Source organism: Sinocyclocheilus anshuiensis, unplaced genomic scaffold (genome assembly GCF_001515605.1).
Source record: "Sinocyclocheilus anshuiensis isolate Anshui unplaced genomic scaffold, SAMN03320099.WGS_v1.1 scaffold392, whole genome shotgun sequence".
NCBI classification, from domain to species: Eukaryota; Metazoa; Chordata; class Actinopteri; order Cypriniformes; family Cyprinidae; genus Sinocyclocheilus; species Sinocyclocheilus anshuiensis.
Genome location: NW_015557091.1, coordinates 1,148,060 through 1,172,191, shown reverse-complemented (window position 1 = coordinate 1,172,191; position 24,132 = coordinate 1,148,060). Strand labels below are relative to the sequence as shown.

Below are 24,132 nucleotides of genomic sequence, written 5' to 3'. Positions count from 1 at the left end.
AGTTGGCGATGAAAATGCTGTTTTAGTAAAATTGGAAAATTCTTGCGTCTTTTTTAATTTATAGTTTCTTTGAAGTACATCGTGTATGAACAGACCTGACCGTTTTACTGCTTAAAGCATAAAAGCTGTAATTGGTCAGCAGAAACTTTTTGCGAATGAAAAAAAAATTAAATGACTTAATCCTGCTGTTTGTGCTGGTGACATCATGGAGTTTCAGCTGTTGTGTTTTATTACCTAATATCTTAATTTGAGACACAGTTTTAACAGAAGTGATTATGGCAAAGCTTTCTTTTGCAATCATATTGCATTTCTTCATTAGAAATCTGTCTATAGGAAGACCTAAAAATGAACACAGCCAACAAATGAATAAGAATATATTTTCCACATTCACTGTCTTTAGCAACATTTTGCTCATAAATGTACTCCAGGTGCATCTCATCATGAGGATTAGACATCTTTAGCTGTTCAAATGTATAAAAACTGCAGTGTGCATTATTTGAAATTGAGTTTGTGAATTATTTTGTGTTGCATAATTCACTTTGTGAAGTCTATTTACTCATCTTGATGATAATGTTAGATTACCCTGATTCTTTGTAATTATTCATGTCACTTTAATGATGATTGCACTAAGACAGAAAGCTTTATTTATGTCAGAATACTTTGTGTACACCAGATAATTCATCAGATAATTGTGAACAGGGTTGAACATAAGAGAACAACTGTAAAAAAAACAATTGCTGTGCATTATGTAAATTTCTCTTATGTATTGCAGTCTGCAACAGGCAAAATTGGTGCTAGGCATGGAAATTCTGCAAGCACTAGTAACCTACTGTATAGTTTACAGATAGAAACTAGGAAAGGTGCCAGTCTAAAAGGAAAGTATTATCAAAGAAAGCAGCAAAACTCTACAGTTCAAGTCACACCTGCAAACCACAAGAAGCCACTTAGAATGAAATTGTGGTAAAATGACATTTTAGTGAAATAAATGATTTATGACTCAAAAAGTGGCCATAAAAAGATTTTTATTTCTTTTTCAATACAACATTCTTAAAAATAAAGGTTCTTTATTGGAATTATTGGTTGCATTAAGAACCTTTAACACCCATGGAAGCTTTCCATTCCACAAAATGTTCTTTATAGTCGAAAGACTAAAGATTGACAACTGACTTATGAAAAAAAGTTGATTTATTGTAATTTCTCTTAACACAGTAGGAGTGTAAACAAAAATTATGTCTCCGAAACCACTTAAAACACAGGTTAGCCAACATGTGGGCAATTCTAGATCGGAAATAGACCACATTTACCTCGTCAACAGTTTTACAACATTAGCCAATCTAACAAAAATCATACAGAATGCATGTGCTCATATTTTATGCAAAATTATGCATAATGTATTTTATGCACAATTGTGCATGCAGAAAAACCAAATCGTTTTTTTTCAGGCTTTTAACCCTCCTGTTGTGTTGGGGATTTGATTTTTTTCTTAATTGCTTGAAAATGGTTAAACTATTTATTTATTCTTTAAATTTTGTGACTTTTTCTCATGCAAAGTTTTACCACGTGTTTTGGAAAGGCTGTACAAAAATGGTTACAACCTCCATTGACCCCCATTGGTGTTCATGCAGTTGGCCAAAAATCAACACTTTGAAAAACACAAAAGTCAGGTAAAAAAACAACAAAAAAAAACATTTTTTGTAGCTTGTCAAAGACCAAAATATGGCATATATAAAAAATTTATAAAGATTAAGACTCTTAAGAAAAGTCTGTGAAATTATGTTTTTGATTGTTAGTTTTTTTAATCTCAATTACTAGACCATTGTCAGTGAAATGTATGCTAATGAAAACATATCTGATACTAAAGCACACTTACTGGATGTGAAAGTCATGTTGAAAAGCCATTTGAAAGTTAGCAGTAGGAATCATGTAATCCTGTAATTAAGTTGTATAATTCCCACCCTTCGCAGAGACTTATCAGGACAGGAAGTCAATAGCTCTGGCTCCGATATGCAAACAGCAAGCTGCACTCATATTTCCACTAACTGGAGCTCCAAAGAAATGTCTCATCCCAAACTATCCGCGATTTCTTTAGACACTCACACACACACACAAACAAACACAATCACAGTCTCCCTGTGTTCCTCCCCTCTTTTGTTTCTCCCCTTAAATGCTCCAGCCACAGCTAACCCACGTCCATTTATTCACCAAACAGCTCCCTCACACACTCCATGTAGTTGACATTTATCTTGAACAATGATTTATCTCTCTGGATTACTTTTGCTCTTGCTGGATCCGTCTATGATCTGTGGTAGGAGATCTTCAGTTTAAGATCTAACATAAAGCATGAGTTTATCTGTATGAACATCTGACAGCGATGCCATTACTCTTGTTTATGGAAATTATCTAGGAGACATGAAACATCTTACAAGCTTTTCTATGAATCATTGAGCTTTGCTAGTGTTGCACTAAACGTTCAACCTGTTTGCAATAGAATAGATTTATTATAAAAAAGTTGATGAATATCTGGTAGCAACATGGATGATCATTAAAAACGTTTATCTCTATTCTCAGGTCAAACGACGCAAGATAACAGAACAGCATTTGAAGGTAAGGGACTAGCTATTAAATCATCTCTCAGTGAGGAAAAAATCTCTTTAAATACTCAGTTATTTCTCCTAGAGATCAACAAAGAGAGAAAATTGAGACCTTTGCCTAAATCTCCTGCTTCTCACTTATTCTTTTGAGAAAACTATAGTAATCTGTATGGAAGCCTGTTTCCACCACAGAATAAAAGAAATAAGATAATTGCAACTTTTTATCTTACAGTTCCGACTTTGTTTCTTGCAATTTTGAGTTTATATATTACAATTCAGACTTTTCTTCACTGAATTGCGAATTTATATCTCACAGTAAATTCAAGTTTATATCTCGCAATTCTGAGTTTATATCTCATAATTTGTCATAATTGTGAGGGGAAAAAGTCATAATTATGAGATATTAAAGGGATAGTTCACACAAAAATGCATGTTGGTAATCAAAGAATTGCTGGTAGCCATTGACTTCCCTAGTATTTTTTTTCCCATACTATATGGAAGTCAATGGCTACCAGCAACTGCTTGGTTACCTACATTTTTCAAAATATCTTCTTTTGTGTTCAACAGAAGAAAGAAATTCATACATGTTTGGAACAACATACAGTATAGTTTTCGTTTTTGGGTGAACTATCCCTTTAACTCAGAATTGTGAGATAAAAAATTACCCTTTTTAATTAAGTCACCTAATTACATTTTTTATAAAGTTAATTTTTTTTAACCTTTTTTATTTTATATTCCGTGACAGAAACAGGCTTCCACAAATCTCACGTGTCTCAAGGTTTCAAATTGTGCTCAGATTTGCCAAGATACCAAAGTCTGCAATCATACGTGAGATATGAACTCAAACATTTTCATCTATGATGCTGATTTTATCATTTATTGTCTCATTTGTCTTTTTTATTTAAGAAAGTTTGGGATGCGTCAAAGATATTATATTTCAATGAAGTCTCATGAGTTATGAAAGAGAAAGTTCTGAACAATAACATTTTCTGGGTATTTAAATGATAATTTGGACGAAAGACATTAGACATCCAGAAAATATACATTTTACTCTGTGTAGACACACTGAAAATCATCTACAAATATTTTAATGTTAATAAACTTAAGTTTATATCAAAGATGGTGATTTATACAGTTGAGGGACACTACTGTATTTTAATGTAATATTTCTTTATTTTTCTTCTGTATACTTAATACAGAAATATTTTCAGATTTCATATTCTAAAAAATGCCAATGACAAATTTTCTTATAGTGTCCATTCACCCTATATTGTATTGCATTGATAATAGAAATGATAAAATGTCATTTATTCATTCCGTAATGGTCTTTTCTCCAGATGAGAGTATCAGAGTCAAAAATGAAAGTGTTCAGCAAGAACTGAACAAATTTTTTAACAAAGGTACGTAATGTCTGCATTATTTAAACTTGCATCATCTCATCGCATACACTGTTGGCATTCATAATGACGTTTTCACTTTATCAGAGAGACCCAACGTCACATATGAGGACAATGGTAAGACAGTTTTGTGATGCTTTATGTGTGAGCTATTAGACTTCACTAGATCACTTGTTGTTGTCAGTCATTAAAGAAATCTCTTGTGACTCAGAGGATTTTCAGACTCAAGATTTTCAAATACGCTTCGGTCACTGTCATGAGGAGATGTTGAAGGATTATGGTAGAAATTGCTCGCAGATTTTCAGTGAAATCATGAGTGAACTTGGAGAGGAGAACTGGTGTAATATGGAGATGGTGATAAGGTAAGCCAGAGCTTCTTCGCATGTGACTTTACTTAAAAGGAGAAACTTCTAGAGTAGTATCAGGTTTTACTCTTTAATCACATTTTGGGCTAAAACAATGCTCAGTGCATTATATATATATATATATATATATATATATATATATAAATGTTTACATAAAAAAATCATATGCATTTTTGCATGTGCATCACAGTCTAAAACTAACAGTTTCTGTATAGTACTTATCTTTTGATATGCACAATTTGTACTGAGAAATTACAAATGTTGCTTAACTACATGGTATATGCACAAAGAAAGGAAATGGTCGGGGAAACAATTGAAGGATGTGTGGGTGAGGTATTTCTTGAAGCCTGATCGCTGGCCACTTTAAGGGACTCGGAGACCTCCTGTTCCATTAAACAATGAGAGACATTTCCATTTTCTACGTAAGCATAGATAAGAACTGTTGTTGTTGTGAACCAGAGTGATTTTGCCACTGTCTTCTGCCAAATATAACTCCCTTTAGGACAGATTCATTAAAAAACAGCACTACCGACATTTCAAAAGTTTGGATACAACAATATTGTGAAATATGAATGCAATTTAAAACAACTGTTTTCTATGTGAATATATTTTAAAATGTAATTTATTCCTGTGATCAAAGCTGAATTTCCACCATAATTACTCCAGTCTTCAGTGTCACATGATCCATATTAGAAATCATTCTAATATGCTGATTTGCTGCTCATTAAAACATTCCTTTTTGTGGAAACTGTGATACATTTTACATCAGAATTCTTTAACGAATAGAAAGTTCAAATGAACAGCATTTTTTTTTAATTGTCTTTCTCTTTCTCTCTCTCTCTTCCCTATGTCCAGATACTACAGCAGTTTAACTATGTGTATGGAGGTAATATCCCATATGTCAGGTTGCTTTTACCCTAATCGTGTGGTGGAGCAGCTGTTCGTGAGGATACACCAGCAGTACTTCAGCCTTTGCAGCAATGAAGAGGATTTTCTCGACGCCCCGGCTGGAGTCGTCCTTGTAGCCACACTGCTGCCTATCCTCCTCATCCCCTTCATAGTGTACACTGTGGTCTGGAAGAGTAGTTTAAGGGACTGAATGCTTTTACATGATCCCAGAAAGTGATAAAAACTCTTTACTCACCCTCATGTCATTCCAAACCTGTGTGACTTTCATTCTTCTAAAGAAGATATTTTGAAGTTGTTGTTTGGATGTCTTCAAAATATCTTCTCATTTTGCAGAGCAATGAAAAGGATTGGAATGAATTGAGGGTAAGTAAATGAAGACTCAGTTTTTAAAGTAAACTTTGAATGTATACAGTTCATGTGGTTCACAATGATGTAATTATTGTAAATAAAATACACGCAGTGGGTGTGTGATTTTTCTGCACGCTTATAACTAAGAGTAAAAGAGTCTGATATAATGCACGATTTGTGATCACGTTATGAATATACTGTGACTCTGAATTTGTAATTTTGAAATACTGAATGCCCACATATCCTGCTAGACTTTATTCAGTTGTTGTATGTCAGTTTACAGCTATTGGTTTAAGTTTGAAAATGCTTAGCAACTTGTTCACACAAATGTAAATCTAAAAATACATTAAACACAATATTAAAGGCTTGTTTTTAATGCATTATAAGGATATTCATAATGCATTATAATGCATGCATAATGCCTTATAAAAACCATTATAATCTGTGTTGCATCATCTCATGAATAATCATAACTACGGTTATAATACATAAAAAATCCTAACTCTTTGTTGTTATACCTTTTAGGAGTGCAATGTTTTATAACACACAATGAACACATTATTTCCAAGTTGCAATGCATTATAATTCCCATAGTTATGAAAGTCTGATATTTTGACATAATTTAAAATAAGTTTACCTTAAGTTTAATGTTTTAAAATCACTTCATAATATCTTATGGTTGTTTAAAAGGAGATCAAGCCTTTTTGCTTTACGAAAAGCAGACAACTTTTAAACGATTGTGACCACATTATAAAGCCTTTTGATTGTTTTCTAGAAGACTTAATTTGTCACTTTATTTTAAGCAGTAACAAAACACACATAAAAGTAAGATATTGTGCAGATTTTAAACAATGTCGAAATATTACAAAGATAGGAATTATAATCCATTATAACTTAAGTGAAATACACTCTTAAAAATAAAGGTGCTTCAAAAGGTTCTTCAAGCGATGCCATAGAACAGTGGTTCCAAATCCTGGTCCTGGAGAACCCCCAACACTGCACATTTTAGATGTCTCCCTATTCAAACAGTTTGAATAGGGAGACATCTAAAATGTGCAGTGTTGGGGGTTCTCCAGGACCAGGATTGGGAACCACTGCCATAGAAGAACCATTTTTGGGTCCACAAAGAACCATTCAGTCAAAGGTTCTTTAAAGAACCATCTCTTTCTTACCTTTTTGTAATCTGAAGAACCTTCTTTCGCCACAAAGAACCTTTTGTGAAACAGAAAGGTTCTTCAGATGTTAAAGGTTCTTTATGGAACCATTTAGAAAAAAAAGGTTCTTCTATGGCATCGTGAAGCACCTTTATTTTTAAGAGTGTATAACATGTTGTTCATTGTGTTATACATCATGCTCTTAAAGGTAACTGCAAATAGACAATATAACTGCTGTTTTATTTTTCATGCAACGTACTAATTTAGCGAGCTATTATGCATGCATTATAATAAGACATGGCATTAAAAACATGGAATTTTTTATTTCATTAATTTTTTTCATGCATTGGTCAGTTTTACAATTGTGGGCTCTTCTTAAAGTATTGTTTCAGACTAGTGGAAAGAAAATATCCAAAATACACAAGGCTTTATGTGTTCAGCTTTCTGTTCTGGAAAGGTATCTTTAATTAGTGCATATTTAGATAATGCCTCCTTTGCGTATTTAAACACATCATTTCAGAAAACTTGTAACACACACAAAAAAAGTTCAATTCCTTATGTAATCAACTGGGGAAGTATGATGATATCTATTAGTTAATTTTTTACCCTATTCATCTGGGGTGCCTTGCCTTAAGAACACCTCTATAATACATTATGAATACAGGCTTCATAAAAAAGTTTTACCAAAAATAGTTTAGTGTTCATTAATGCATCACTCACGTTTTGATTTCTGTCTCCTGCACAGTCTAAAACACAAATAGCGTATTGTAAGAACCACAGCTCCGCCTACTGCCAACACCACTGCTAGCAAAAATGCCATCACGTCTAAAGAGTGATAGGAGTACCACGGCATCTTATAAGAGTCTGTACGTAAATGTGCTGCACCCTTATGCCGCATGACATGCTCTATCCAAAAGAGGGCGCTGTCTTGAGGTTGTATAGGCTGGTCTTTGTGTAGCCTAGACAGCCGTCGCATGTTATCCCTGTAGGAGGGCTGATGTAAAACCTCCTGCACTGTCGCCAAAAAGCTCTGGCTGTCCAGTTTGGTGACGTCAAGAACCTTAGCAGCCCCTCGTACCTTGAGACGCAACATATTCTCAAATTGGTCAAAAAGCAAGGGAATCCCAACCACTGGAACGCCATGGTAGATGGACTCATAAATGCCATTTGTTCCACCGTGAGCGACAAATGCACGTGTTTTAGGGTGACCAAGCAGATCGTTCTGAGGGAGCCACTTAACCAGAAGAGTGTTGTTGGCCAAATTGTGAGGACGCTCTCCTAAGTGCCTCCAGATGACTCGCTGAGGCAGCTGAGCAAAACCTGCCGCGATTTCAGACGTGATTTCACTAGGAAGACCTTTCACGAGCGTCCCAAGCGACATCACAACCACCCCGTGTTCTCCTGAACCTTGCACAAACTCCTCCAGGTCTGGAGGTAAGGGCTTGGAGGGTTTGCATTGGAAGCCTCCAATGTAGACGACGTTTGGCATTGTTGGACGCGGGAACTCGAAGACGAAATCTGATCGCATGAGCCAGATATCTGCGCCTTGAAGCAAATGGTAGAAATCGGTTTCGGGTCCAAAGTAGCGTGCAACCAGTTTGTCATATTCTGGTCTCACAATAAAATGGTCTATGCACATGTTTAGCACATAATGGAAGATGTTCTTGAGCCTTTCTCCAAATGACATGCGGTTTGACAAGTGGCTTCCCGCTGCTGGGACGTATGAAACCGGAGAAGGCGCGACAACAAAGTGCCCTTCTCCACTAGTGATCCATCTCACATTGTACACCATTGGTAATTTGAGTTTATGAGCCACCAGCACACCTGCAGGCAGACCTGGATCAATCAGAACCAAGTCGTAATGTCCCTCATAGAGCTCTTTCATCATCACCGGGTTTTCGAAAATCTCCACAACCAGCTGACTTGCTTGCCAATGCATGCCGTAGAGATTCTTCAGCATCTGCCAATAGAACTGAACGAATGCAAGCGGCGATCCTCCATGTTTTTGTATCTCGAGCATTTCACTCAGGAACGAGATGAAGAAATCTTGTTTCTCTATGTTTATTGGCTCCGGTAGGGTCACCGTTATGGCTTTGTAGTGTGGTGAATGCTCCTTGACGTACCAGCTGCTGGCGGTTCGTATCACGGTGACCTCGTGACCGCTGGAGTGAAGGTCCTCAATCAGTATATCCATGTTGACCCAGTGGCTGCCATCCACAGGAAAAACAAGGACCTTGCCGGCCAGAGCAGAGGGAAGGTCAGTGGAGAGGAGTACGGATAGCAGCAGAAGACAGCGTGAAGATTTTCGGACATTCATTGCTCCCTAGTGCACAGAAAAACACTAATGTTTACTAGACGGACTTAATGCATGACATGATAAAACTGTAGTTCCTTGAACAAAAAAGTTTGCTCTGTGTTTATTTGATCTAACACATTCCTCTAATGCCAGAAAATACTTCATGCTTGAGTGCATGCATGGACACACACAGTGTTTCTGAAACCCTGAACAGACAGTATTATTTAAAACAGATGTGTCTTGTTAACTGTTGAGTTTTTGGAGGAAGATTGCATGTTGTATAAACTATTGTTCTTTTTGTGTGCAACATCTGATGGTATTTTCTGCAATTTAACATAAGTATGATTCAACAAAAACTGTAGATAGTAATAAGGTAAAGGTTCATTGCTGTAGAAACAGAACTGATTAAACTGGATGCGGTTTTCTTGCAAAGAAAAGAGGAAAATAAATCACTTTTACCTTCTTATGTTGCCTCTCTTCCTCTCTCTGATGAAACGCGGGTTTGTTCAGTCTGGTTCCAAGTCCAGATCGTGCTTTAGTATTGCATAACTGAGTGGAGGTAATCCCAGAACAGTGGGCGTTGTTAATGCAGCTGTGTGTTGGAGTTTGCATGAGAAGCGTGCACTCCTGCTGTTTCACAAAAACCTCCTCCAATGCTTCCTCTAGGACCTAAAACAAGGAAAATGCACATATTATTGACACAAATACCACTAAACACATCTCCATGTGAGAGAATATTTACATATAAAAGGAGAGGCAGAGAAATCAAAGTGAATCATTAATTGCATTGTGTTTTCTCTCTTTCTGGCACAGTTCAAGGATGATGGCAACATGGTTCTATGTTTAATATCTTCAGCAAATTAGATAAATGTCAGGTCATGAAACTCCTTAGATAAGAATAAAGTGTGAGACTGTGAAGCATGCAAGACAACGTGAGAATAGAGTGAGAAGAAAATATGGTGAAAAATATTTCAAATAGTAAAGAAACTCCTCGTAAAAGGCATCATTCTATAACCAAACAAATGATTAAATAATGTTAACTTTTTTCACTTTATATTGTTTTGCGTATTTAAAAAAAAACTGTCAAGTCAAGTTCCTTATTTATTATTTATTTTGTTTTCTTTGGTTAAGCATTAGTACAAGGTCTAATAAGTGTGCACACAAGCAAAACAAAATCAAAAGTAAATAAAAAAAGCAAAAAAGTATTTAATAATAGGTATAAATAATTTTAATAATGTTTGTACTTTGATTTCTTGTCATTATCAATACAAAAAAAACTTTAAAATACAAAAAGTTGTGGAAAAATACTTCCAAGGTCAAAGTTCAGAGTAAGAGACTGTCCAGGGCTGCGTTCAACCCCGACAAAATGGTGCAAAACGTTTTTTAAACGGAAACGGTGGTGCGTTGAACACCCTGTTCTAATGATGCAAGAGTGGCAACTATGGCAGCTGAGAAGGCCATTCTTTGCGCTCGATGTTACAGTCACTGCCCTTGCCGTCCAGAATAAAAGAGAACATCCCAATCAAATTAAGGGATTTGTGGAAACTGTGGTCCCTAATATTGTGATCCAACATTTGCCTCGCATTTCAGGATGAAAAGACAAACATTTCAGGTGAAGGATAATCCACTTCTTACCTCCGAGACTGTTATTATCTATATGACCTTATTATTTTTATTGTGAGTATTAGGCTTATCATTATTGCTGATCACTGTTGTTGTGCTATGATATTGTAATATTTACCATTATATAATCAGAGGAGCATAGAAAAGTTTATGAAAGTGTCACTCCACAATACAATAGCAAATATATATAAATATGTATAGTATTTTTATGTTACATTAATCAGTGTCTAGCACACCTTCCTAAGGAAAGGATATGGACCAGAAGACATTGAAATTACTAAATTATATTTAGACATACTTAAAGAAGTTCCAGATATATACTTGTGCTCTTATTATTTCAGTTATGTTGCCTTTAATGTAAATAAACATGTGCAAACAATATACTTGCTCTTGTGAATTTATTTTGATGTTAATTACATTGTGCGAGCTGTCTCTTTAATACCGCGTGGTTTATATACATGTTGCTGCTGATTGGGCTGACATTTTTGACACACCCACCAAACAAGAGAAAACGCATCTCAAACCCCGTTGCACACCGTTTCCAGGAAACATGTCGTTCAAACCGGAAACCGTAGCAAAACGTTGCGCACCGGTTTGAGCTTGAACTTGCCCCAGATGAGCACGCAGTGATTTTTCCATTATGTTGAAAAAGTTATACGTTTATCAATTGTTGAAGAAAAATCACGCTGCACTTCATGATTATTAACAATGACACATTAATAAATTATTACCATAATATTTTATGGGAAAACGCATTGAGCATGCGCACATCCTGAGCGGCGGTAAACAGTCAGGAAAGTCATTTCAGAGCAACTTTGTGGTAGAAATCCAGACCCTACTGAGGAGACTTCGACCTGCATATTCCTAAATAAGGTGAATGTTTGGTGAATTTTTAATTTGTACGTTTACGAGGCATCACACGACCTGTTAGTAAACTTGTTGCTTCTATATGTATTACCAATTAGTGCTGGCAAGTCTAAAACGACAGATGTTGAGCTATTTTATTTTGAACAATGTCTTGTATACAGTTACTCGGCTACCATTTAGTAATAACAGCATAATGCCACACGATGGCGACAAGTAAATCTTGTGGCTGAGCTTGAAGACAAATCAACAATGAGCACGTTTACATGCACACCAGTAAGCTGATAATAACTCACAAATAGCAGCTTATTAAAATAACCAGTTTTCCCCGTTTACATGCACACCAGTAACCTGACAACGCAAGTAAGCTGCGTTTACGTGACTTCATTAATAAATCAGGTTATTTCACTGTAGTGACGTCAAAATATAATAATTTGCGTATCTGACTCCGAGTATTCCATACATTTGTCAGTGGTGATGTAAAATTAAGCTTGCAACATGTCGGGAAACTTACAGCTCATATAGCCTATTATCCTCTCGTGCAGTTATAAACGCAGCATTGTGACTGAACCACGTCTACTTCTGCTGCACGAGATGAGAACACATTTTTTATCATTTTCTGAGTCATGAAAAAGTCTGCTTTTGTGATATACAGGTGCATATCAATAAATTAGAATGTCGTGGAAAAGTTCATTTATTTCAGTAATTCAACTCAAATTGTGAAACTCGTGTATTAAATAAATTCAATGCACACAGACTGAAGTAGTTTAAGTCTTTGGTTCTCAACAAATTAGAATACTTCACAAGTTTTTAAGAATTCCACTGAATTACTGAAATAAATGAACTTTTCCACGACATTCTAATATATTGAGATGCAGCTGTATTTCCTTCTTTCTTTACTGCAAGACGTTTGCTCGGTCTAGATGTGCTTAAATCTGCACTAACGATGCGTTCCTGTCACGTATCACACATGCGCACTTCAATAAGCCGACAGAAAGCGGGTTATTGCGTTTACATGCCGTGCGAAATCGGAGTAAGAGGCAAAAAACTACCTGTTGCGACCGGTTTATGCTTACGCCGTTAATGACCTTATTCCGATTAAAGAGAAAACGGGTTACTGCGTTTACATGACCAAGGTGAGTTTTCGGCTTATTAAGCATAATCGGCTTGAGAACGCTCAGTTAATACACGTTCAAGTTTTCATGTTCACGTTCAGTCATGATACTACAGGGGAGTCTAACACCGCTCAACACACTTGTCTGATATGATTCATTTATGATTTGGACCATTGCATGCATAGTGAATCAAAGCTTAATTTCTGGGTCAGAAGAGGTTGGTGCTGCCACAAAGATGTAACATCTGAATGTTTGCCCTCTTGATCCACAGTCATTAATTTTGTAAAGATAATAAATGTCCAAACGTGTTAAAAATCTATGTTAGTTAATAGAGATGGGAACTCGATTTAATATATTGAACTGAATAAAAATGAAAGACTGAAAATAATCCAGATCAATCGTAAATCATATTAAAAATCAAAATAGTCATCAGGCAAATGTGTGTTGTTTAGTTTCAAATAAATATGTGTTTGTTTCATAGTCTTTTAACTATGTGCCAAACCAAACAATTAACAATCATTTGGAAATATTTTGTAAAATTAGATGCATCTTTATGCAAGTGAATAGTATATGTCTGTATTTGTGTGTGAATATGGAAGATATCTGCAGATTTAATTCAAACAGTAACATGTCATATAGATCTCAAGCACAGATTCTGAGTAATGTGAGTGCATCTACAAACAGCCTGCAACGCAAACTAAAACTGACACGTCGCTCTGTGTGGTGGGTGGAAAACACAAAACATGCACACATACACACAAACACACTGATCTGTGGGCAGGTACCATTCTGACATCAAAAAGTACGCTTTGGCTCGTTACTTTGTGTGTGTGTGTGTGTGTGTGTGTGTGTGTGCGTGCGGTCCGTGCTGTAGGAAGCAAGCATGTAAATCAAAAGCATCTTGATTTCCATTTTGATCTTATTCTGAGGTTTACGGCCTCCACAGAGACAACAATCACTCCTACTTAGACAAAGACGAGCGAATCTTTGTTTTGCTGAATTAAAAAACCTTGAACCAAAACAACAATTCACTTACAGTAAATAACTTTTGGTTTATAAACAATATAATGTTTAATTCATAAGAACTGGAATAAAATGACCATCTCCCACTATACACAAACAGTATTTTCTTAATTCTTTCTGTTCATTGGTTTGGGCACTTTTTGCACACACTGATTGAAAAGTAATTTCATTTTTACCCAAAACATGCAGAAGCCCTGAAGTTGAATGTGAAAGTGTATTTACAGGAATGCACAATATACTGGCACTATATTGATTATTAGTTGATATTAGAGTTGAATTTATTGGGATCAATTTTTATGAAAGCCCATTTCCACCACATGTGAAAAATAAAATCATTCTTTTGACATATCATAATTATGACCTGTCTCATAATTTCAACCTTTTATGTCTATTTTTTGTCAGTGTTGCAGAAGTAGATATTGGATATTTAATTGTGCATTTAATTGTTAATTATTCTTTTTCTATTTTTCTGTTTATTTCATGCTGGTCATTATGATTTGGTGATGCCTAAATTTACTTGTTTATTTTAGTATTTTAATATTTATGTATACAAAATTGTATAAAGTTTTAATATTAGTTGTTTATTGGTTAGTAGCCATAATAAAAATAATTATTTATCAAAATAGTTAACAACTTTGGCCAGCATTTTAATATGTGCATTCATATCTATTTCCTTTTTTATCCCTGCTATGTGTAACAACACAAACACATACAAACGACATAATTTCTGTGCATTTTTTTGGCAATATAAGACATAATATATATATTTGTACCTTAATTAGCATGTACAGTAGTGTCATCTTTGACCACATTGATATTAATTAGATTTTTTTTTTTAGGTCACCTTGACTACGAGAAAAAAAAACTTTCCAGGGGACGTTAAGAAAAATGCAGAGAAATTATGCATGAATTTTTTTTGGTTCTTTTATGTTGTTACACACAGCACAAAAACATGATAATAAAAATGAATGTAGGAAATTCGAGGAAGGTCTATTTCATGCTGTTTTCACTTTTCCCTTCAGAGCTGTTTGTGACATTGCAGAGTGTCTCTTACAATATTTTCCAATATGTGTTCCTCAAATGCAGTGGTACCATAAAATAGTGCGAGTTAAGCTGTGTGAATGCTTTGTGTAACTAGTGAGGTGATGCTGAAATGACTGGACAGCTGTTTTTTTTAACGCTTTTCATTGCTTTTAAAGTTACCAGCTATTGCCTTTCCTCTGTGTGCTGCTAGACATGGAGACAACTCCAGAAAAACCTGCACATATATGTTCATGCATACAGACACTGAGCATATGCATGCAAACACAGCTCCTAAGATCATTCTAGCTTACATCATGGTCTGTCTGGCCCAGCCTGAGGTTTATCTGAACATTATGTTTGCTTTCAAGTAAAATCGAAAAAAGAAACAAGAAATCCCCCATTGCTCAAGGATGAGCAGGACACATGCATCTCTCTGGGGGCTTGTGACTGACTCAAGGGGCTTGTTGTTCTCAGCTGGCGGAGGCATGGGGAGAAGAAGAGCTGTGGAGGAAGTAAATTACATAGGGAGGGCTGGAAAAGTCTCTGTTCTTGGCGCATTACTGCGGCCGCTGTCAAGGACACCGCGGCTTGAGTCACTGCGCTCGGAGATCCACATGGCCTTCATTCCCTGCAGCCAATGATCAACATTCTCTCTGTTTCAGTGACTCACAGTGATAGACAGCAAGCCCTCCTCTAGTCTTCATCATGTCCCATGACAGCATCACAAACCACAAGAGAGGATGGAAAAGAATGCTATGTTTGTGTGAAAACGCACCTTCAGTTTTAGACTGTTGTGTACGGTGGTACAAATGGAAGGCACTGTGAAGTTACACAGAGAAAATCCCTGGAGCAACATGAATTTAAAGGTCACCCAAAAATGGTTTACTCACCCTCATGTCCTTCCAAACCTGTATGACTTGTATGTTTTAAGAACTGTTATATCCATACCATGGAATTTGTGAGGTCCAAAACAACATTGGATCCCAGTAACTTTCATTGTATAAATGTACAACTGAGACATTTTTCAAAACATTTTCCAAATAAGAAACTAAGTCTGGTTTGGAATGACATGGACATTGAGAAATGTTATTTTTGGGTGAACTGTCACTTTAAGGGCATTTTCTCATGTGATGGCTCATGGTTTATTAGCTATTCTGGTTACTAGCGTTAACCTTTAATCGCTACACCATTGCAACCAGGAACTTGAAATGGAAAACAATTAATCAAATTAATTCAGAATTAATTTTACTTTTGTAATGCAAAATATCTCGGAATGAACCTGAATAATCAAAAAGAGAAATATATGTAGGTTGGGACTAAATTATATTGTGTTGTAATTAAGGAACAAGTTATGACATTTTAACAAATGATTAGAAAAGTCACTTTTTATATGTACATAATTTGTGTAAAGAATGTGCACTGAGGAATTCTTCACAATAAGTAAGTAAATATAATCCATTTTGTTCAGTGTAATTCTAGTTTTATTTACATACTATTGTATTTTTTACTCATTTTGAATTTTAGTTTTGAATTTTTATATTTTCTGTTTAATTAATAGTCATTTTGGGTACGTTTACATGACAATGATGTACTAAAAATGTCAAAATGTTTTTCCTTTGTGGTTTGCGTAGACGACAATGTTGTCAAAATTATCCCCGTTCACGCAGATCCACGAAAACGACGTAAAACGCTGTATTGTGCATGCCAGGCCAGTAGTTGGCAATGTGACTTTGTAAAGAAACACTACGCACACACTTAATATGCATGTGCATGATGTCACCATTTTTTGTATTTTACACGAAGATGATAATGGTCACATTTTCAAAAATTGCACTTTGAAGCCTGCTTTTCAAAAGTTTTCTGTTTTTAGTTGAAAATTGTATTATGTAAACGCCCCCTTTATGTCCTTTGGCCATTTTTATTATTATTTTTTAACTAATTTCGGTTAGTTGGCATGGCAAGATTTCTAATTTTCATTTAGTTTTTCCATCTAATATTTATATTTTATTGAAGCTTTATATTAATTACTAAAAATGTTTTAAATAGTTTTAGTTTTGGTTAATGATAATAACCCTGGTTTGACTTTAACTTTACTAACACAACTCCATTCTCAAGATTGAGGATTAGCCCCTACAGCTGCAATGGAACATCTTTTGCGTTGGCTGGGAATCAGACCCAGGTGTCCTGCATGGTGGGAAAATTCTTCTACAGTACTAGTAATGCACCCATATCAAGCCCAAGGCTGTGCATTTCCAAGCAGGTCTTCTTTCAGACCCGACATTCATTAAATAAATGGCCAGAAAGGACCTGTAATAAACTAGCAACCTCAGGAAACCATTTACCACCTGCTTTAGCCGGATGTGTGATCTTGAGCTCTTCGCTTAAGGTTGGTGCAGGCAGTGCAGTTTTTTTCTATCCTTTATGATTGTTGCTTGTCAGAAATTTATATGTTGAATGTGATGTAAGTTGCTTTAGAAAAACGCATCTGCCAAATGCATAAATGCAAATGTAATGAGATCTTGCATAAAAGCTAGTGGTCTTGTATGTCAGAGTTTGCTCGCATTTGGTCTGGTCATGGTTTGACATCCTCATTGACATGCATGACAAAGAATTCAAGTGATTGAACTCTGTCATGGCTGGATGATAGAGGGGATTTGTGGACACATTTTTCAAAGTGAACTTAAGGTAAATTTTAAGTGTGATTATAAATGTCAAGAGAAAACTACCAAGATATTGTACCAACTGTTATTCTCTTACTCACAGAGTACGTCATTAATTGCCGTTCAAACCAATTTATTTAGACGACCTTCGTAGGAGCAGCCACTCAGCAGGATTGTGACGCATTATTTCTGACACTGTAAGAACTTCGTTGGAGGCTAAGATTCATCACAAGGCATAATAGGCGTGGGGAATAATTGTTCGCTGGTGAGCATGTCACACTGAACTTTCAAAAACCTGTGATGAAACTTGATGGAAAAATGTGGTGCACTGGGCTTTAGTTGGGTTGATGAAGAAGTCTGGGCCCTAATCCAACATTCACATCTCACAGTATTCGTTTCTTGATCTTTTCAGGTACATGCCGTGGGGAAGCCGGAGTTGCGCTGACTTGCATGCGCTTTGGATCAAAATACAGTACCTCCTGAACAAATATAATGTAAATATTCTCATTTTCATACAGCCGTGTTCATTACAGCAGCCTGCGATTCCTGGGACACGGCACAAGACATGATCATCAACTCTCGTACAAGTTAGCATTTATTTAAAAGAAAGGAAAGGACGTAACGTGTGGCCAAGTGTAGTGTCCCATACTCGGAATTTGTGCTCTGCATTTCACCCATCCAAGTGCATACACACAGCAGTGAGTAGTGAACAAACACACACACACACACGGTGAACTCACACCCAGAGCAGCGGGCAGCCTTTTTTGCTGCGGTGCGGGGAGCAGTTGGGGGTTCAGTGCCTTGCTCAAGGGTCTCACCTCAGTCATGGTATTGAAGGTGGAAGAGAGCGCTGTACATTCACTCCCCCCACCTACAATCCCTGCTGGTACCGAGACTTGAACCCGCAACCTTTGGGTTACAAGTCCGACTCGCTAACCATTAGGCCACGACTGCCCCGTATCTCTAATGAAATGAGACAATTATGAGCACGCCCGTAGCCCGGTACCGTAGCCCGTGTTCTCATAATCCGAGTGAGCTATGGAAGAATTACTGTGTGTTTACTGCACATAAATAAGCAATGACATAATTGCATAACGATGCCAGGTTGCATCGAGATGATGCCAGGATGTATCGAGGGCGGTTTTGAGAGAAAGAGGAAAGCGGAAAAATCCTTTTGCTTGCACTCAGCAGGTGTCCGTTTCAATTAACTGATGCTTAGAATGCATCCTGTCATATTTACTTGACCATCACGCAGACAGAGAAAACAGACTATTTCTTCCTCGTCTTCCCTCTCCTCTCGTGCTTGATCTAACCACCACGTCTAAACCTTGCCATCGAGTCTTGCTGTTCAACAAGTGGAAAATCAAATCATATTTCAAAAGACTGCACAATAAAACACACTTAAAGGACTTGGCATTGGGTTTCCCCAAATACCCTTCTTTCTCTCTGATTCTCTCTCGCTCTCCCACTGTTTCTTCATTTGCAGAAAGCCTCCTCCCACTTGTCCTTTTTGAGTCATACAAAGAAACCCACTAGAAGGGCATTCTCTCTCTGTCTCTCTCAATCCTACTTCCTTCCTCAACGCCCAAAAACTTCTCTCCACTCATCTGCTGAAACAGTGAATGCTCTCTCTCTCTCTCTCTCTCTTTCAAGCATACACACACACACTCATCTGAGATCCCAGGTGGTTCTCATTTCCCCTCTCATCTCCGTGAGCACCTGACGTTGAGGGAGCATTTTCCCTCTCACTTCCAGAGATCAATATTCCGGCTTGCAGCGAGAGCTCCGTGCTGGCGGCCCAGCCGCTTTCCCACTTCAGCCTGGGACGTAAGACCCTGCTGGGGGCTGGCGTGGCCGTCATGTTGCTCTTAGTGCTGGTGGTCCTCATTCCTATTCTGGTTCATCTGGCGGGCAGCAGTGAAAACGGAGGTCAGTACGAGATGCTGGGCACTTGCCGAATGGTCTGCGATCCGTTCTTGGAAAAAACTGGCACTATGGCTGGTATCGGTACGGGCACAGCAATCACTAATACGCAGTTGGAAGCTGAGGCGCTGACTGATCATAGCATGGGACCCCCATTGCCCACTTACGCCCATGGACCGCAGGGCAAACCCGGCCGCCAAGGAAAACCAGGGCTACCAGGTCCTCCAGGACCAATGGGGCCACCGGGAAATAAAAACCACACAGAACGACCGGACATCTTTGCTCTGGGTGGAAGAACAGCTACTGGAATGGGGACAGCTGTCTATACTATGGGACCCCGTGTGGCCTTTTACGCAGGTCTGCGAAACCCACAGGAGGGCTATGAGGTTCTGAGGTTTGAAGACATAGTTACAAACATTGGGAATAACTACGATGGATCGACTGGGAAATTTGTGTGCAAGGTTCCAGGGACGTACTTCTTCACATACAATGTCCTCATGAGAGGAGGAGATGGAACCAGTATGTGGGCGGATCTCCTGAAAAATGGACAGGTAAGAGTTTTGCTGCTAACACACCTGTACTGAGGTTTATGAAAACATTTATAGTACAATATTACAATATTAATAATGATGTATTTTACTACACTGTAAAGAGAATTTGAAATAGTATTTACTATTATTAATATAACTGAATGTCTCTTTATGGTAACAGTAGCACATGTATAACCCTCATCTATAATGACTGCAGATTTAGATAACTTTTTCAGTCCCAAAACTATAGGTCTGTTTCACATTGCAATAATGTCTATGTCTGTTTTAATGGAAAGACAAGGTGCATATTATTCCAGCAGCATATGCAATTCATACATTACATAACACTGATGAAACACAGACTGCCACTGGGATGTAATTCCTCGAGTTTCTAAATAATTATATTCCAGCGGGTTTCAATTTGAATATTCATATCAGGATATCCCATATGTAACAGAGAGTGCATTTAGGGTTGCTTTCCAGCAAAGGTCAGTTTCATGTTTGAGATGAACTTCTGTCATGTCTATGGTCAATCTAAACTGTAAACAAGGAAAGGTTTCACTGAACCAAGAGTTCGCCTCTAGTCAAGAGGGCTGCTGCGTGTGTGTGTGTGTGTGTGTGTGTATACATATTATACTCGTCTTCTGGCACTTTCGCACACGCAAAATAAATACTTTAAAGATTCCACACACATAAGAATAAGCACTGAGGCCTGCCTCATGATTTTAAGATGTGTGTGTGTGTGTATAATTATTTGTTATATATATAATTATCATGAACAGCTTATAAATGGAAGATTTTAAGGCGTTTTACTTTTTACAGAAAAAATATAGTTGACCAAATGTAAAAGAAATGGTCACCCTGCTCCTACCTCTTTATAACTATCTTATATAGTATACATATACATATACACACATATATATATATATAATTTAAATATTTAGTATTTAATAAATAGTCATTTTAATAGTATATATATGTGTGTGTGTGTGTGTGTGTGTGTGTATAAACACACACACACTCATATATATATAATATTGCTATTTGTAAACAAACACTGTGCACACATGGCTAATCTGAATATATCTTTTAGCTTCTTTGCTTTAGCTAGGCTATGGGCTCTAATTATAATTCCCTGATGCTCGGTCATTCACATGGAAACACACATGATGGAGATCAGTTCAAACACAGCTACAGACATGTATAAAATACACACCCATGCATGCTGTGTGCTTGAGTCAGCTGTGTTACTCATATGAGCGCAGAGAGTGATGGCCCACAGCGACAGCGTTTCACAGTCTGACTGATGCCATCATATCTGAGCGACTTCGGTCCCTGTCCATCAAACAAGTAAATGACAAAATCGCCCATCCTCTCAGGCTCCCAAATAAACACTTAAAGCTCTTTTTATCCCATTAGCTCAAACCTACTTAAAGTTGTTCGCCAAACCTGACTGCTTTCAAAGGGGAGGTGGCTTTGTTTTAAAAAGCACATTTTCAATTGCATATTGCAGACCTGGCAGCAATGGTATGATAAATTATGTTTCTTTAGCTCAATCATGCTGTTAAGTGACCATTTTGCATTTAAGGTGTCTGGATTTGAGTAGTGGATTGATGCTATAGTCCATGAGAACGTGCATGAATTGGTTTTGGTGTGTTTTTTAAAAATGCAGCTTTCATGTTTTGCATTGCATTGTATATTGATGCATGTTAGTTTTATCCGAATTGTTGAAATCCTGTTTGAAGGAAGAATACTTGTTTAAGGCTTGCAACCACATTTCCTTTGTAGGATTCTTGTATTTAAATGAACTGAGGAACATCCAGTTCTTGTTTGCCTCCAGCTTTACTTCTGATCGCATTTTCATAATTTACATTTTTAAAAGGTCTGCTTTAGAAGAAGCACAGATAAACCATCAGCTATTCGAAACAGATTCATGAAAACATTGTTAGCTCATTTTAATCTGCCGGAAAAAACACAGCTGGTAATTTCAGAGTCAGACAGTATGTCATCAAATTAATGCGATGATATGGCATTGCATAAACAGGAAGAAAAAAAACAAAATAGTGTTTCAATCCCACCAGTCTCACCTAAAGAAAAGCTGTAAAGAAATTCTTCATCCAAAAATTATTTTTTTGTAAAATGCATATGACTGTCTATGACTGTATAAATATATATACATATAACCATTTTTTCAAAAGAAGGCTCTTTTATGCTCACCAAGGCTGCATTTATTTGTTTAAAAAAACAGTAATATTGTGAAATATTATTATAATTTAAAATCATGTTTAATTTTTGTATATATTTTCAAATGTAATTTATTCCTGTGATCAAAGTTGAATTTTTAGCATCATTACTCCAGTCTTCAGTGTCACATGATCCTTCAGAAATCATTCTAATATGCTGCTTTGCTCAAGAAACATTTCTGATTATTATTATTATGTTGAAAACAGTTGTGCTGCTTCATATTTTTGTGGAAACCGTGATACTTTTTTTTCCAAGATTGTTAAATGAATTAAAAAAAAACGTTCAAATATACTTAAAATATAAATCTTTTGTAACATTATAAATGTCTGGACTGTCACTGTTTACCAATTTATTGCATTCTTCTCTCATTTCGTTAAAAACAACTTTACTGATCCCAAAATCTTAAAGATACAGTATATATATAAATATCATTAGTCACTCTCTTTCAGGTTTTTTAGTCTAAAAACTGAACAGCTGCATTAAATGTCACATTGAGCTGAAGGTCTCTCTTCCTCTCTTTGCAGGTGAGAGCCAGTGCCATCGCTCAGGATCAGGATCAGAGTTATGACTACGCCTCAAACACCGTCATCCTGCACCTCGACCCCGGGGACGAGATCTTCATCAAGCTGGACGGTGGGAAAGCGCACGGCGGGAACAGCAACAAATACAGCACTTTCACTGGCTTCATTCTGTACAGTGACTAGAGGTCAAAAGGTCATCGAGTTCAGTCTCAGTCTGTAGGTAAGAGATGTTAGGGGGTCTTCATTGATTTAGGTTGTAAATCTGATGTTTATAACACCCCTGACATGTTTAGGATTGCTTATTTTTCTTTGTCATTTCTGTTTTACCTCTACGGTTTTGTTTGCTGCAGGGTATTTTCACCTGAAATTCAACAGCTATACACTCACAAGTGAGTCACAAAACACAAGATCATTTGTTTAAAGGGTCAAATGATTCATTATGCCCCCCTGAAGGGAATGGCCCTATATGTTTTGTTGTAGTAGTCATGTGGTTTTAAAGCCTGGATCCAACGAGAACACAACAGGAAGTGGTTTTCGATTCTTGAATCTGCCCAAAAACCTTCAACAGACACACATGAAATCAACCAGAATGAGAGAGCCGGGCTTCAGGGTTTCATCAGAGTCATAATTGATCGAAAGCCCAGTCAAGTGAGTGCTGATATTTCATTATGATGTTGTCTTAGTGTGTATGATCAATCTGTGAATCTGCACTGATGTTTATCAATGTCTCCGACATAATGTGAAGTGAATGACCTTAAATGATACCCTAAAATCTTAATGAGTGTATGCCCCTGCTTTTGACTGCTGTAAATTACACCTTGTCCCTGAGAGTCTGTTGTAAATCATAGTAGTTCATCTGTTTGTGATTGCTGTGTGGATGTGGAAGTACTAACACAAATAAAGCTAAGCTTTCATTTCAGCTTATAGCTAAAGCTATACCCGTTCATTGTTGTTTTTACCAATGGATCATGAAGTATGTGGCTTTCTTAGCTAATATTACCATTAAAATAAATCTTAGCCCACTAAAAGTAACCACTTAACAAAGGAGATCTATAATACATTGTAACTGTAACAGTGATACTGGTTTATGATGATGACGACCACTATCTTAAATGATGTCCTGCATATATCGCAATAGTCATGACCTGTAAAATGTGTCTAAATATCTAAATGTAACAACTTAAATTAGCTTTTGCTAATAAATGGGATTTTTCTAACACTTTGGGTCACTCGACTGATTGTAAAGTGATGCGTGGAGTGTCTGCTGTGTGATCTGTTGTCAACATAGACAGCTGCCTTCTAAGGAAGCATCCTAAAGCAAAGGAATAGTTGAAAAAATGAAAATGTACTCAACCCCAGGCCATCCAAGATGTAGATGAGTTTGTTTCTTCATCAGATTTGGACAAATGTCATCACTTGCTCACCAATGGATGCTCTGCAGTGAATGGGTGCCGTCAGAACGAGAGTCCAAACAGCTGATAAAAACATCACAATAATCCACAAGTAATCCACGCCACTCCAGTCCATCATTTAACATCTTGTGAAA

At 36.9% G+C, this 24,132-nt stretch overlaps 2 protein-coding genes, 1 long non-coding RNA gene and 1 pseudogene across 4 annotated transcripts; 3 read left to right on the top strand and 1 right to left on the bottom strand.

The window, feature by feature from the left end:
* Positions 1 to 2,208: 2,208 nt before the first annotated feature.
* LOC107677190 (receptor activity-modifying protein 3-like) lies at positions 2,209 to 5,739 on the top strand. The gene is made up of 6 exons (XM_016472000.1): positions 2,209 to 2,305; positions 2,569 to 2,604; positions 3,929 to 3,991; positions 4,076 to 4,105; positions 4,200 to 4,350; positions 5,209 to 5,739. Exons 1-6 carry the CDS (start codon positions 2,251 to 2,253, stop codon positions 5,450 to 5,452), a joined length of 579 nt encoding a protein of 192 aa, XP_016327486.1. The 5' UTR covers positions 2,209 to 2,250; the 3' UTR covers positions 5,453 to 5,739.
* A 1,203-nt stretch (positions 5,740 to 6,942) lies between these two features.
* On the bottom strand, positions 6,943 to 9,576 carry LOC107677175 (UDP-glucuronosyltransferase 2A2 pseudogene; annotated as a pseudogene).
* Positions 9,577 to 11,473: 1,897 nt separating this feature from the next.
* LOC107677202 (uncharacterized) lies at positions 11,474 to 17,862 on the top strand. The gene is made up of 3 exons (XR_001632810.1): positions 11,474 to 11,556; positions 17,510 to 17,633; positions 17,781 to 17,862. It is a non-coding gene; the product is annotated as an uncharacterized LOC107677202 (long non-coding RNA).
* Positions 17,863 to 18,896: 1,034 nt separating this feature from the next.
* Positions 18,897 to 23,757, top strand: LOC107677187 (C1q-related factor-like). 2 transcript variants are annotated; one of them, XM_016471995.1, is made up of 3 exons: positions 18,897 to 19,842; positions 22,590 to 22,806; positions 22,937 to 23,757. In XM_016471995.1, the coding sequence occupies exons 1-2, from the start codon at positions 19,228 to 19,230 to the stop codon at positions 22,767 to 22,769; spliced, it is 795 nt and encodes a 264-aa protein (XP_016327481.1). In that variant the 5' UTR covers positions 18,897 to 19,227; the 3' UTR covers positions 22,770 to 22,806; positions 22,937 to 23,757. The 2 variants fall into 2 exon arrangements, with proteins under 2 accessions (XP_016327481.1, XP_016327480.1); XM_016471994.1 differs by having other exon boundaries at positions 22,590 to 23,757.
* Positions 23,758 to 24,132: the final 375 nt, after the last annotated feature.